This window comes from Lissotriton helveticus, chromosome 1_2, assembly GCF_964261635.1.
Source record: "Lissotriton helveticus chromosome 1_2, aLisHel1.1, whole genome shotgun sequence".
In the NCBI taxonomy this organism is placed as follows: Eukaryota; Metazoa; Chordata; class Amphibia; order Caudata; family Salamandridae; genus Lissotriton; species Lissotriton helveticus.
In genome coordinates this window covers 233,142,412-233,157,611 of record NC_136058.1, presented here as the reverse complement: position 1 = coordinate 233,157,611, position 15,200 = coordinate 233,142,412, and the positions used below count along the sequence as shown (strand labels likewise).

The 15,200-nt window shown below is 41.6% G+C and overlaps 1 protein-coding gene across 1 annotated transcript in view; it reads left to right on the top strand.

Annotated features, from left to right (window-relative positions):
* LOC144800052 (cytochrome P450 4B1-like) overlaps positions 1-15,200 on the top strand; it is a 178,697-nt gene that overhangs the window by 45,496 nt on the left and 118,001 nt on the right. Inside the window, exon 4 of the mRNA XM_078671650.1 lies at positions 14,488-14,615. Coding sequence (XP_078527776.1) covers positions 14,488-14,615 — 128 coding nt within the window. The remainder of the gene's footprint in view (positions 1-14,487; positions 14,616-15,200) is intronic.

Below are 15,200 nucleotides of genomic sequence, written 5' to 3'. Positions count from 1 at the left end.
AGCGTCTCGTTCTCAGCGCGTCAGGAAGGTGGGGCTGCGCCAGCGGGGTCTGCTCTGCTCTGGGCTTCGGCAAGTCTGGCTGCTCCGATCTCGTCACCACCGCGTGTGTTTGCTTAAGGCAATACCGGTAATATTTATACCTGTAAGGTGCCGAGATTGACGTAAGGATGGACATAGATACGTCAATAAGGATGTCATACGAGCTGGTCGTTAGCACATTCTTTTGCTGAAGTTCTCGGTGAAATCAAAACAATGGCCGCAGGGTTTTTCCCAGGTTGTCATAGGTTTGATTTGTTTTGAGAACTCCGTATGCCTTATCAGGGGCTGGAGGAATATTGCTTGTCTAATTAGATGGCAAGCGTTATGAGCTAATCAGATAACATGTTCCTGTGCCGTGGTGTGGCTTCATCAGATAACGGTTTCTGCATCATGGGATGGCTGCTAGTTAACTTGTTAACCAGAACAGGGTCAGGAATAGGGGGATCGATACAGAACCTATAGGAATACCTCACACCCACTCCACGCTAACTATGGCCATATTTACGAATGTAGGCATAGTAAAACATACTGTAGAGTATCGTGTATACCGTACCACCCCAAAATACATATAATGCATTTCGAAATTATCTAATATACGGAAAAAGCAGTCACATGTATTATATGCACTCACGCTGTAGAATAATGCTAAAGTAATCATGCATATGTATACACTATTGCTAAGTTGTATATGAGAATTTACACATGAAATGGCTCTTAATACAGAAAAAAGTTCGAGACCACTTCATCACAGAATAAAAATAATTATGAACATACCAGCGGGCAGCTATTGTCTATAAAGTTTCTGAAATTAGAATTTTAGTTCTCTAAGAATAGTTCTTACTTTAAGCAGAAGATAAGTGTCCTGAAAAAATCGTAAAAATATTTTGGTGCTGCTGAAAAATTGCTGTCCGTGAACTGGAGGGAAAATTGTTCATGTAATTTTATCATTAAAGTTGAAGGCCAAATTCAGGGTGTTGGGAACGCCGTGTGCTAGCTTGCTCAAAAGTCTCTATTTCTGCTCTGGTGAGAACATCATATCATTTAGACTGTCGAAAAAGCTGTCAACAGCTTCCTGGGAGAGTTCCACTAACTCGGAAAAAGGTGTAACCATGCATTCGTGCGCATGATTGTCTCCATTGACGTTTTGATTAGTATTGCTGACAGAAGGTCGTAGCTGATCGATGCTGCTTTCATCTTGAACTTCACTACCCCTTAATCGTAGCGGTGAAGTTTCCACGAATGCCGTCATCAGGATTGGTAGCCGTTGAGGGCAGCACAAAGCATGAGCCGTTATTGGACTCAACAATGTTTCTGCATCCATTGGCGCATCTGATTGTAGCGTCAGACAGGTGTCCAACACGCATTCTTCTCCACACAGCAAGTACCATAATGCAGGTAAAACACATAGATGCCACATTGGTCGAAATGAAAGAAACCAAGTCATGTTCAGGTCTCTAAGCCAGGAAAGTCCCAGGATTTTTGATATCCGGTCCCGGTATCCAATGGCTCGGATTGTTTCTTCCCTTGTCGCAGGTGTTTTGTCTGTGACATGGTTTGCCATAACGAAATATAAGGACTAAGAATAGGATTCCTGCAATTAGTCCCAAAATGAGGGGAAGTCCGCCAAAAATCGAATGGACGAAGTCTGGAAAAATACCCAGTATGGCTTTGAATGGTGTTAACGCCATCGAAAATACTGTCTTAAATACTTTTGAGACTCCACTGGTATCAGAAATATTTAAGATTTCATTCAGGATTTCTGCGAAATGTATGGGGGAATTAGTTGATAACAATGAGTGAATCTCTGCAGTCGTCCTTGCGACTAGGAGATCATACGTTTCTTTTGATGACGTGAGCCTGGTCGGCGTCTGAAGAAGCACTGTTTTCATTCTGCTTAAAGTATCTATTCGAATAGAAGTAATTTTCAAGTTAGGCCATGCCCTTGCCTCCCTGTCTGGAAAGAAGCTGGGAACAATAAGCGTCCACAGCACTTGACCTTCGCAGTCGTAGTTACGAGATAAGGAGTCCCGGGCATAAGACTACAACATCTGCGGTCCACAATTAGAATGTAACTCCCATTATAGAGTCTTTGAAAAAATGGTTATATCTCTGTTGCAGGTGTGCCTAGCCGGTGACATGAAAGGTTATTTGAGTTCCCTTCACAGGCTCCATGCAAACTTAATTCCATTACACAGAAGTGTACCGCTTAGTGACATCGCACAATTATTGCCACTAAGAAACACTTTCTGTCCTTTATTACTGACACATGCATGTGAATAGGGCAAGTTCCATGTTGTCTTAATGTACCCTTTTCCCAATTTTTCGTACATGCCAGCCTGTATATATTTTTGGCAGTATTGAAACCTGAAGGTTGATATTGGAATATTAATTATCCCATGTATTATCCATTCACTGACAGGTCGTTCTGACATTGTCACTGGTAATCTCTCGAGTTTCTCAATGCTCAGGATTGTATAATCAGCACCCTTCTGTGCCATACTGATTTGTTTATCAGTAAGGTTAAAGATATTGAATAGTGACGTTGTGTTGATTAAACGCCAAGGCACATAGCCTGAACGCAGATTTTGTAACGTCCAGCCAAGCTGTACAATAGAACGCAATTGAGACTGACCGTGTTGTAACAACAGTAAGTCTTGCGATATTATGTCGATTGCTGAAGACACAATGCTGTCCAAAGAAAAAATTCTGGAGGACAGAGTCATTAACCCATTGTCCACTACAGAAAGTGATTTTTCCAAATGAATACGGTCAATTTCCCGTATACTTTCTGCTGTCTCAATTTGAGTAACCTTCCAGGCCTCGTTGTAAGCTGCATATACAGAGGCTGCTATGAAGCGTTTTTGACGCTGTTTGCGCGGTCCCATAATGAAATCACGCAAGTCAGCACCATCAGTAAGTAAAGTTAGGTGTTGCTTAATTTCTGTCAGTGTGGAAGTTTGTAGCCATTGAAGGCATAATTTGCCCACACTGTAGGTGGTTATTATCCCTGGGTGTTGTCTTTGGGAATATCTAGGGTCTGGCCTGGTCAATTTGAACCCCTGTGTTTTGTTCAGGAATCTATCTTGACAGTTATTAGTATCTGTGGGCCAGATCAACCATTGTTTCCAATCAGGATGTGTTCTGTTTTGTTTTAATACATAGTTTACGTCTATCTCTTCATCTGTAGAGCTATTGCTGTTCATAGTTGGCTTTGGAATAGACGGTTTATTTAAGTCTTTGATTTTGGCTAAGCCAAGACAGGTAGTTTGTTGAACAGTGTCATTTAAAAATATAATTTGTTCTGGGATCATGCAGGCTCTAAACAATGATTCTATACCTTGTACTTGCCATTCTTTTGTACCCCAAACACTTTTTACTTCAACATTCTTGTCCCAATAATCAAAACCAAAAGTAATCATTTGTTCAAAAAATGAGTCTGAATATATCAATTTCGTGTTTGTTATCATGGTCTTTGTCCCTGTCTTATTTGACAATTTGAAATAAAATGTTTCAGCATTACTTGTGTTGAACCCTGAAAAGTATGAATATTTGTCATAAAAGGTTCTTGAGCTTCCTTTTGGAGGGGTTGCACAATGTTCCCATTGATTATAATTTAAAACATTTCTAGGTTGTGCCGATTTATGTAAAAAATGGTTACCATAGTGGTTCTAACAGTACATACTATCATAATTTGTCGAACCCTGCAAATAATCATGTTTGGTAAACTTAGCAGACATTACTAGGTCAGACATCATATTATTTATACTTTCAAAGTCCCAATCATCGGCAAATGAGCTTGGTTTTACAAAGTCACTTAACGAGATCTTGATTTGGTGTGGATATTTCAGGATTTCAACCGGACCATAAATTTCGTAGTCAGTGTTGTCCCATGCTACCCCACCCGGTATAGGATTGGCTGTGAAGTTGACTGAAGAAAGTTCTCTTTTCTCGACGTGTGAAGATGTGTGTGGTTTGAGGATCAAGTTGATTTTCTGACTTGCTGTGTCCATTTTAGCATATTTTCCCTCAATGAAGCGTCCCAAAGTTAGTACCATGATGAGCCAAAGTATGAGGATAAATGCACCAAAGCCCACCCAAAATTCAATCCATGGAGAAATCAGATAGGTTTCTTTCAGTTGTTTCAAAAGTTCTTTAGCTTTATCTTTAAAGGTTTTTGTTGATGGCTGTGTCTTTGAATCACTGCGGTCTTCAGAGGAATCATCGAAGTTTATGAAGTAGCCGGATGCAGTTCTGTCAATTGTTCCAATTGCTTCAGGATTACTGTTTCTTGCATATTCGTTTGTTACTTCATTGTAGGCTGGTGTGTCTGTACTAAATGTTTTTATTTGGGTTTTTAGAGGTCTGAGTTCCAATGCATTGTTGCATAGTCCTTGTTGTTGTTCTGTAGGCGTTTCGAATGTGATTAGCCTCTTAGTTTGGACCTCTGTATTTGTAGCAAACCTTGGTGTTCTACTACTTATCGGGAGTCCACTTGGCCTACTGTTTGTTATCGGCCACATGATTGTGGTTTTACCAGGTCGATGGATACAACTCGGTTCTCCTTTTTACCAGCAAGCGGCGGTAGTACAACTGATCTTGTCCCGTTGATAGACAAGACAGGAACTGCTTTTCTGTAAGAAGGCCCAAATTCCTTCTTTACCGCGGGGTCTTTTCTCTGACTAGATCCCCGACTTTTGGAATCCAGACAGGTCTTGCTGGGACAGGTGGTGGTTCTTCAGTGGTTGTTGGCTGCTGTTTCAACTTTATGTTGCTCAGGTCTTTTCTTGTTTTGTTTAAGTCCTGCAAAATAGCCAAACGATCTTTGATATCAAAGCATTTTTCCTTCACCACTGAAGTCTGACTGTCAAGATCTAAGACCAACATCCTAGTTCCAAACAATAATTCGTACGGACTGAATCCCTTCAGAGAATTTCTTGGCAGGTTGTTTAGACTACGTTGGACACTTATTAGATGTTTGACCCACCCAGCTCCCGAACCTAATATCCTTTCCGTTATAGATAGCTTTATGCCTTGGTTTTTTCTTTACACCATCCCGTATCCCTCAGGAAGGAAGTGAGAAGAATCCCGCTGTGCTATGCTCATTTAGCCATGTTTCCCCACAGGCTTGAGGGCTAAAGTGAAAACATTGGTCAAACGTAGCATGCTCCTAGCGTATATGCCATTTAGACTCGCAAATCTTTGTATAACAGTCCAGACGTCAGCCGAGTGCTGGGGATCTACATTATAAGTGGAAACTAGCCTGTATATGTTAATCGGACGCTTTGCTTTTTACTGTTGATCCTTTCTGGAGTGAAACGCCACGGTAGTATACCGTTTCTCTCGCCACTGCGATCTCTGTTGCAGTCCGGGCATTTTTTTACAAAAATGTGATGCTGCAGGCTCATGCCTGGCCACCAGTACACTGATTGTAATTCTTCCAGAGAATCTTTTAGTTTGAGGTGTCTGAGACCCTCGCCCATATGTGCGTCTGCTATTAACAACGTTCTCCTGTCCTTGTTTGGAATTACTCTATCCCCCACTCCAGGGATTCGAGCAAAAGGGACGGAGTTTGCATCGATTATGTATGTATAATTGAGTGGATAGTTGATCGGTAGCGCTGAGCAGTCGCCTTTTGATGACATTTTCACCGCCAGCACTGTTTCACCGTCAATGTATTTCACTGTACGCTTTTTTCTAGCTACGGAAGCCGATTTAGTTGCTACCGCTGTGGCTGTCTCAGCCAATGAATTCCCTGCAACGTGAACGCCATCACGTTGATGACTCAGTGAGTGTGTCACGTGAGTCTTTGGTAGTTCTTTTTGTAAAAGAGCTATTTGTTCCCAAAGCAGTTTTTGCTTTATTGTTGCACCTGTGTCATCTTTGTAACCGTTTTGAATCCATGTCTGCAAATCGTTGTTATATGATTTGACGCAGTAATATGAATCGGACACTATAAGTGTCGGGAATTCGCGATCTGCATTATCTAGCGCCATTTTCAATGCTATTATTTCAGTCTGTTGTTCTGAATTAGTTTCTACTGAGTGTGTTTTTGTTAATAGAGGTCTTAGTTTACCTCCGCGCCACACTTGTTTTGTAATCTCACATGTGGGGTTGTATGCTTGTTCTCCCCAAACGGAGGGTTGAGCATGTCCGTCTGTATAGATTACACAGGCGTATTGTCGTAAGGGCAGAATGTCGATTGGCAGAGGGAATGTTCTTTCATATTCTAGATTTTTCAATTCTTTTAATTCTGGATCAAAGTAGTATTTTACTTTGTCCGTTGTAATTGAATTCACCCATTGTATCCATTCCGGATTCAATGCTGTTGTTGGTAAATTACACGGTGTTGTTAATGCCTCAAAGGCTGATTCTGCTGTTCTGACTGTAATACGTCTACCGTCAGCTTTATCTTTTTCTCTAGCTATTGCGGTTTGAACTGCATGAACAATGTTTTCTTTAATGCTGAACTTCTTTTCAGCTTCTGTGTACAAGTGTGAGTTGAATGCAATTGGTACCTTTTCTCCCTCATTAGAGGTCAGGTATGTGAATCCGCATCTTCCTGGGATGACTCGAATCACAAGATTGCGTGTGTTATCACGTGTTTCTAATTTTGTTTTAATTAACATGTCTGTTTGTAAGGATCTCAGAATTTCTGTGTGTATTTGAGTCCAATTGGTTCTTTTAAAATCTGGTTTTATTAGATCATAAAGGGGTTTGACCCTTTCTGCGTAATTTGCAATGTATGTTCTTCCGAAATTTAGGAAGCCTAGAATTGACTGTAGGTTTTTTAGTGTTCTAGGTGCTTGGAGTACGGCACATTTCTCTAGGAAATTGTCAGCCAGGCTTTTGCCTTCACTTGATAATTCATATCCTAAGAACAGGACTGTGAGATGGGCAATTCTAGATTTTTTAAAGTTGAATTTGTAACCCTCTGCTGCGAACCCAAGTATTATGGTGTTCACTCTCTTCAAGTGAGTATCCAAGTCATCATCTGTTAGGTATATGTCGTCGACATAAGATAATGCTTCGTCATCATATGTTTGTAGTAACTCTGTTACTCTCGCTGAGAATAATCCTGGGCTGTTCTTGAACCCCTGGGGTAACCGACAGAATTGTTTTTAAGCGCCATTTATTGAGAACGCAGACAAGTATCTGCTCTCTGGTGCTATATTTTGACAAAAGAATCCATTAGAGATGTCTAATGTTGTTTTGTATTTTTTGCGCACTATGTTATTCATTAGCGCTGCACTATGCGAGTTTTGCACTGCAAAAGTTTTGCAACATGAGTTAAGGTGTCTGTAATCCAAAACTAGACGATATGTATTGTCTGGTTTGGAAACCGGAAACAAAGGGTTGTTCATTTGTGAGGTGCAAGTTTCAATCACCCCCTGGTATTCTAGTTGATCTAGGATTTCTTTTACCTGTTTTTTAGCTTCTTGCTTAATTGGGTACTGTCTTTGTGCAGTAGGTTGTGATTTTAACTGGATTTTGTGAGGAGGAGAGTCCTCATCCCATCCTACGTGATTTTTATATAAAGCAGGAGCTTGAGCTACTGCCCACTTTCTGGCAAGTGTGTATTTTTTATGAATTGGGATATGATTTGAGAAGGCAGGCATAATTATTTCTTCGCCATGAGGGCAGTCCCTGACAAACTCTGGTGGCCAGTCTTTTTCAGCTAGAAGGATGTCATAGCCCTTGGAGAGATTATCACAAAATAGTCCCCTTATTTTCCTAGTCTTATCCCCCTCTATACGTAATGTTATTTCATATATTTTGTGAGGTTTGCTAACTCTGGTGTCTGCAGTTTCCACTTGAAGATATTCATTCGTGTCCACTGTCTCCAGATAATTCATAAGGACTTTGCGAGCTATGCTCACTTCTGCTGCGCTGTCTAGCATTGTCTGAGCCCATTCTCCGTTTTTCAGTTGTGTCCTCAGTATTCTCGGCATTGTTAACTACTTTAATACTGGCTACCTTCTTTTTTGGAAATTGTAATTTCTTTTTTAGATGAGCAGGTTCCTTGTCTTTGGACTTGGCGTGCTCTTCTCTTTGTTCTGATCGTCCTCTTCTTTCCGATTTCTGCAAGGAAGTCTGAAAAGATTGAGAGGGGCGTGTATCAATTTCTTGATATCTATCAGGCTTCTTAATATTATCCCTATTTCTAAGGTTGTATCTTTTCCCAGAGGGCTCACTTTGGGGAGACCTGTGTCCTTGGTTTGGAGATCTTTCTCTCCGCCGAGGAGACCTTCCTCTGGACTGGAATTTCTTTTCTTTAGGATTGGATTGTTTGTTTCCATCCCAGCTCTTTTTTAGTGATGTTAAATTATTATTAAAAAATACTTTTTCAGGACTTTCAATCAGTCGGGGTTTTACTGGTATTCCACCTAAACTATCTCTACCTAGTTCCTCATAGGATTTTTCTATAATTCTGGCAATTTCAGCTGGTTGGTCTGCTATATCTGTTTCTTTTAACCTTTGGCGGATCGCCACGTTTGCTGCTTCTCCCTTTATATTGGCTAGTAATATAGCCGAGACCTGCTTGAAGTCTTTTAGTAATTTCATACCAAGAGTTAAAGCGGGTTCTGGACCGTATTCATCTTGAATTTGTTTTAGCACATCTGTTATTACCGAGATGGATGGAACACCATGCGTTTTTGTGTAAATGGAAGCAAAGACTGTACCCCAAGTGTCACAGTCCTCCACGTGTGGTGCGATTCCCATTGGAAGACAGATAGTCAGAATCCTGTGTTTTTCCAACGGGGTGGTGTCTGGAAACACCGCCTCTATTTGGGTGATTTTTTGTGCTAACCAGAATGGTATTTGTTCCCGTTTAGCTGGTACTTTGCCTAGGCAGGACTGTATGTTCTGTGGTGTAATTTTATTTGTGTTCCCCTGATGAGGGGTCAGCTGTGGAATTTTAATTGCTGGTTGGATTGTTGAAGTCCGCATTACATATTGGACTAATTGTCTATGTACTTTTATTAATTGTTTTAGTTGTATTAAAAGATCTGCTGCAGACATTCTTTCGATGTCTGGATGTGGTGTGTATCCGGCTAGGACCGGCCACGTTGCTCCTGGTCTATCTAGTGGACCGAGCCTGGTGATGTGATTATTATGTTTTAGGGCGCCATTAAACAAGAGCAGGTGCTCTTGAAATTTGAGTGGTACTTCCACCTCCTCGAAAGGAGTGTACTCATTAGGAGGATCCTCTGTTTTGTAATAGTGGAAGTGCTTTGTTACAGCGTTTGCTGCTGGAAAGTGTATCCATGAATAGAATACCTCTGTCTGCCGATATTCGTGTGCCTCTATTATGAATATGACTGTGCCACCTCTAGGTGTCAGTCCATTTTCTATAAGTTTTAAAGTTATAGATTTTCTTACGTTGACCGGGATGAGTATTATATCCGGGTCTGTTTCTTGCATAGCATTATCAGCTGCTACGAGTTCAGCTGCTATTCTAGCTGCCTCTCTTTCTCCTTCACTGTCTGACATTGTACTGTCCAGAAGGTTATTCCATTTGTTTGCAGATCAGGTTTCTTAGGGAAACAAAGATTAGATGCACAATATTTTGGAACAGTGTATCCTTCAACGTTGATTGAACCAAGAACCATACATAGGAGTTTCCTCCTGCGAGGTTTGGCGGATATTACCTTTCACCCACTCCAGACGTCTTTGGAGTATTATGGGAAAAAAGGGGTCTGAGTGAAAAAGCACGACTGAGTTACTCTAATGTCTTGCGTTAGTTTTATCGCCTTTCCAAACGTTTGGGTGCCATGTAGTGTAGTTCCTATTATCCCAATAGGCTCTGCGCATTGGAATAATACCTTCAATAGTATAGGCCTAGACCAGACGTTAACTAGGTCTTCTATTGTCGACATTAGACTTAAAGTTTTGGGTTTGCCAGCTAGCTTAGAGTTCACTAGAAACTTTCTCGAATAGGCAAGGAGGAGTTGAACCTCCCTGGATAGACAAGAAGGGATTTAGTTTCTGACAACCATAGAACATGACAACTTTGCTCTCCCCTAATCAAGAGTGTATCTCTAGAGTCGTGTGAAAACAAAAGACAACTTATTTTACTCAGTCAGTACGTGCATTCTTAGTTTCACCAGATTGTAGAGAAAAGGAAGAGACGGGCGTGTTCAATAAAAGATGGTATTTATTGACCAGTCTCTTTTCTCATACAAGAGAAATGGATCGATATTATCGCAATACTTATGGTTAAGTAAAGTGCATACAATAAAAGCAGAAGTATAAAATAATACTGTAAAAACATTTATATGGTTTCTAAGCCATAAGGTGGTTTAAAATGGATAAAATAGATACATACATGTATACATTTGACTAATCGTACTCAACTGGTGTTTCTAACTACGCCTACCCCAGTGTACCTGACCTAAGCCTAATACGTGGGCGGGAATAGAAAGTAGCAGTTTAAGTTAAGTTTGTTTTGCCAAGTGACTAACTCAAGAATTCTCTGCAAGGGGTTATTCAGTTCTGTACCTGGAATCTAGGATGGTTGAGGGATGGTATCTCTCGTCTCTGGTCTCGATATTCCAAGCTGCCTGCGAGGGCTGCTCGGAAGCGCCGGAGCTGGATTTCTCGGCAGGAGAAAGCAGCGTCTCGTTCTCAGCGCGTCAGGAAGGCGGGGCTGCGCCAGCGGGGTCTGCTCTGCTCTGGGCTTCGGCAAGTCTGGCTGCTCCGATCTCGTCACCACCGCGTGTGTTTGCTTAAGGCAATACCGGTAATATTTATACCTGTAAGGTGCCGAGATTGACGTAAAGATGGACATAGATACGTCAATAAGGATGTCATACGAGCTGGTCGTTAGCACATTCTTTTGCTGAAGTTCTCGGTGAAATCAAAACAATGGCCGCAGGGTTTTTCCCAGGTTGTCATAGGTTTGATTTGTTTTGAGAACTCCGTATGCCTTATCAGGGGCTGGAGGAATATTGCTTGTCTAATTAGATGGCAAGCGTTATGACCTAATCAGATAACACGTTCCTGTGCCGTGGTGTGGCTTCATCAGATAACGGTTTCTGCATCATGGGATGGCTGCTAGTTAACTTGTTAACCAGAACAGGGTCAGGAATAGGGGGATCGATACAGAACCTATAGGAATACATCACAGCGTAAAATATCATTCAAGGACTTTAAAAAATAGTTATGATAAATCCAACAACTCTGATGTATTAGATCTATAATACCTATTATAGAAAATACGTTATTACACTTTCTTTTCTGTAAACCAAAATCCAGCCTTTCAGCTGCTGTCTCCTGATTGTCTAGCTTCTGCCAGGATGAGCCAAGCTGTCTAAATGAGGTGTGAATGAGCATGCTAGAGAAACAATGGGTTTCCTATCCTATAGGAGGAAAACTGCAGCTGCAGAGCAAGAAAGCAGGAAGGGGAGTAGTGACCAAACTGGTCTTCAAAGAGAGAATGACACAAAGAGACAGCAAAGGCTCATCTCAACATCCTCCACAACCAGCCACATAGCAGCCTCTGTAATTATATTAGAGAGAAGGCTGGGAGGGGAGTGTTAGGGAATCTTAGCCACACCAATAGATTGGCTTAGCCTGCTGTAAACTCCAAGAAGAGACTTTCCAAGTGTTTGATTTTGGAAGAATGGTGCTTTCTGGGGCAAGCATATGCCCCTCTTTGGAGGAGGTGGTCATACACCATTGGTCAGGGTTGCCCCCTTGCTTGAAGCCCAGGAGCACTGTATAAATATGGAAGAGCTGCCAAGCAACTCAGATATGCTGCCTGAAACTACAAGAAGAAGAAAGACTGCCCTGCTGGACACTGGCCTGTACTCCAAAGGATTGTTCTCTAAAGGACTGCACCTGCTGCACACTTGGAAACACAGCCTTGCTTCAAGAAGGATTAAGGAGTGGACTTGCTGCCACCCGCAGGTTAACTGAGCTCACCTGCATCATCTCCACCAAGAATTCCCGATCCAGGAGTTCATCCAGTGGACGTTTAAGGATCTGGCCATGGTGCGTTGTGGATATTGTAGTCCCAACATCCCAAGGGTCATCTCAGAGACTCTAGACCACTGGATTTTTGTTGTGGACACTTTGAACCCTCTAGGATGAACTTCAGGGAGAAGTTCCAGAAGTGTGGAGAGGTTTGGAGGAACCTTTGTAAAAAGCTCCATAAGCTGACTGGGTGCATTGTGGGAGTTGTAGTCCCAGACCTCAAGAGGCAAAGTAGAGCCTCTGAACTCTTGGTTGGTGCTATTGACCACTTTCCTGGATTAAGAAACACTTCTGCAAGTAAGTGTAACAAACTCTTGACTTTGCCTGGGTGCAGCACAACTTGTTTAACCCTTTGAGTGCTATTTGCTTCTAAGTTCTAGTTTTACTTTCATTTTTAGTAATTCATATCTCTGGTTTCCTCGATTGGATTTTTGTCATTTTAGTGTCTATTTGTTTATTAAAATATAATCTAGTTTTATAAATTGGAGTTGTTTTTTATTGTGTGTTGTGTATTACTTATTTAATGTACTGATGTTTTTAAGTGCTTTACACATAGGTCTCTTAAGTTACACCTGCATGCTCGTAGCCAGCTACTCAGGGTTGAGCAGGGGTAAAATATACTGAGACCTTTACAGACACTTTTATTGTGTTTGCGGCCTTATTACTAGTGGTAAGTCACCACTTTTCTCTACTTATAATCCATTTTCCAACAGCTACAAAATCACCCATCGCTTAACATCAGAGGAAGTGTGGAAAAAGATTAGAAGCAAAGATTATAATCTAGTTTAAAACAGATTTAGATGCAAAGTAATGTTTATGTGAAAAATCACATTTAGGGCCACTATAACTTTTGGTCCAACGTCAACAGGAGTGTGGAATCACTTTCAAGTCACAAATCACATTTAGGGGCTGATTAAGATGTCAGTCAGCAAGCCTCTGACTGCTAGTCAGAAGCTTTCCAACCGCGGTCATAGGCTTACTGACCATCTCGGTCGGTTTGCTGTCCGACCAAGCGATGACAATGTTGGTTATTGGAACATAAATCGGCCTGGCATTCCGACTTGGTTCTGACCGGCTCTCGGAGTCTTCTTGTCAGTTGGAACTGCACCATAATCCCCTATGTCCAGCATTCCCGCATCAGGATTACGATATCGGTTTCTCACAGCCTTTCCATGACAGACTTTCCAACATGGAAAGACTATTGGAAAGCGTCTTTGGGGGCCCCTAGCATGGCCCCTTTGCCTCCGCGCACTACCGTCAGTGGTCGAGGTGGTAGCTGGGGTACCCCTCTATAAAACCCTGCACTGTGTGGCAAGCACCATGGGGTGCAGGGTTTTACACACACCCCTTTTCTCCATAGTAGCCTGTATTATGGACGGTGTATGGCTGTAACATAAGCTCCCATAAGGAACAGAGGGAATCCGATGAACAGTGTTCGGTCGCATCGTAATCAGGTGGTCGGAACCGCCGATCTCAAGTCGTCCGCTCCCGAATCTGAGACGGTGTTGTGTTGGTCAGAGGCAACTACGACCAATATTGTAATAAGCCCCTTAGCATCAAAACACATTTAGAACCATAATCACCCTTAATTGCATCTTCAATAGGTCTGAAAACATTGTGAAGATCAAAAATAACATTTAGATGCAAAAGTACGTTAGGTGCAAAATTCCTCTTGGTGCAAAATTAACTGAATTATGTAAACATTTAGGAATATAAATATTATTACAATTATTTTTTATAGAATCCCACATTTAGGTGCAAAGTCACAATTGATGCAAAGTAGCATTATAGTAGCAAATTAAGAGGAAAAACACAATTAGGGGCAACATCACATTAAGGTTCAACAGGACATGTAGGTGCAAAGCCATCCTTGATTCAAAACTAACAGGAACAGAGAACTGTCTATAGAAGCCCAAATTGCATTTGGTGCAAATCCCAATAATGTACAAAATCATCACTGGTAGAACGTCAAGAGAACGTTTAGGAGCGCACATCATATTTAGGTGCAAAATTACATTTTGCTGTCAAATCACCATTGTAGTAACATAAATAGAAATGCAGAAATATATTTAGGAGCACAAATGTGCACCATTACTGTGCATGGACACTTCTCTTCACCATTCATGCACTGGACTGGGGAACATCTTTACGTAGGTGATTTAACACACCTAAAAAAAGAAACAGCAGCTAAGGATGACACAGAAACACTCTTCTGGCCTGCCCCAACATATGAATTCAACTTTGTTTAAGCAATGGGGGGAGGTGCCTACCCAAACCGACCAATGGTTGACGATTTCCCTCTCTGTGAATGCTTTTGGTGCTTATGACGAGCTGTTGTACACGGTTAAAGCTGCCTGTTTGAAAATGTTCACCAATACAATTCAGGAGTATGAATCCTTACGATAAATTAATAAATGCACAAATAACGTTCTTTGCCGTTTTGATCAGAAGTACTTTCTCGGTGTTCCCCAGGGAATGGACTATTGGCTCTCTCTGGACAAAAATGGTTTCAACATCGACGCTTGCTGACCCCAGGATTTCACTACGATGTCCTGAAGCCCTACGTGAAGTTAACTTCAGACTGTACCAAAGTGATGCTGGTAATTAATATTTCTATGAACATCTATACTCTTGTTAAAAAGAAGAAATGCAGCAGAATGTACTAGGGTGTCCATTAGATCTGCTTGCTTGGGATGATGAGCAGGGTCACCTAAGCAGCAGGTATAATGAAACTCCTGAACAAGGACTGGACAAGCTTTGCAAACTCTCCATATCTTGTCTGTCTCTTAGGAAGACATTATCCTGTAGGAATAATCCCTCTGCTTGAGCCATAGCCTCCATCCTTGTGCTTTGCGTTAAACAGGTTTACATACAAAGGCAGTGTGTGGATTTCGGCCCTTCCTGGTGGATACTATAGCTTGAGTGACAAATATCTTCAATTAGAATATTGCCAAAAAACATCCATTATTTATTATTTACCTGTGATCCAGGGACCTGCCATAAGCATAAGCAGAGGCTTATGAGAAGAGAAAGATAAGGGAAGATCAGAAAGAGGTTGTAACAACTCCAGGTGAGGCTAGAAGCAGTCTGTTTCATCTGGGAGGTTTTGGCACGAGCCGGGACATTGCCGACGTCCACAACCGTATTCCACTGAGATCTGTTGTATTGCGGGCAGGACTTCAGTA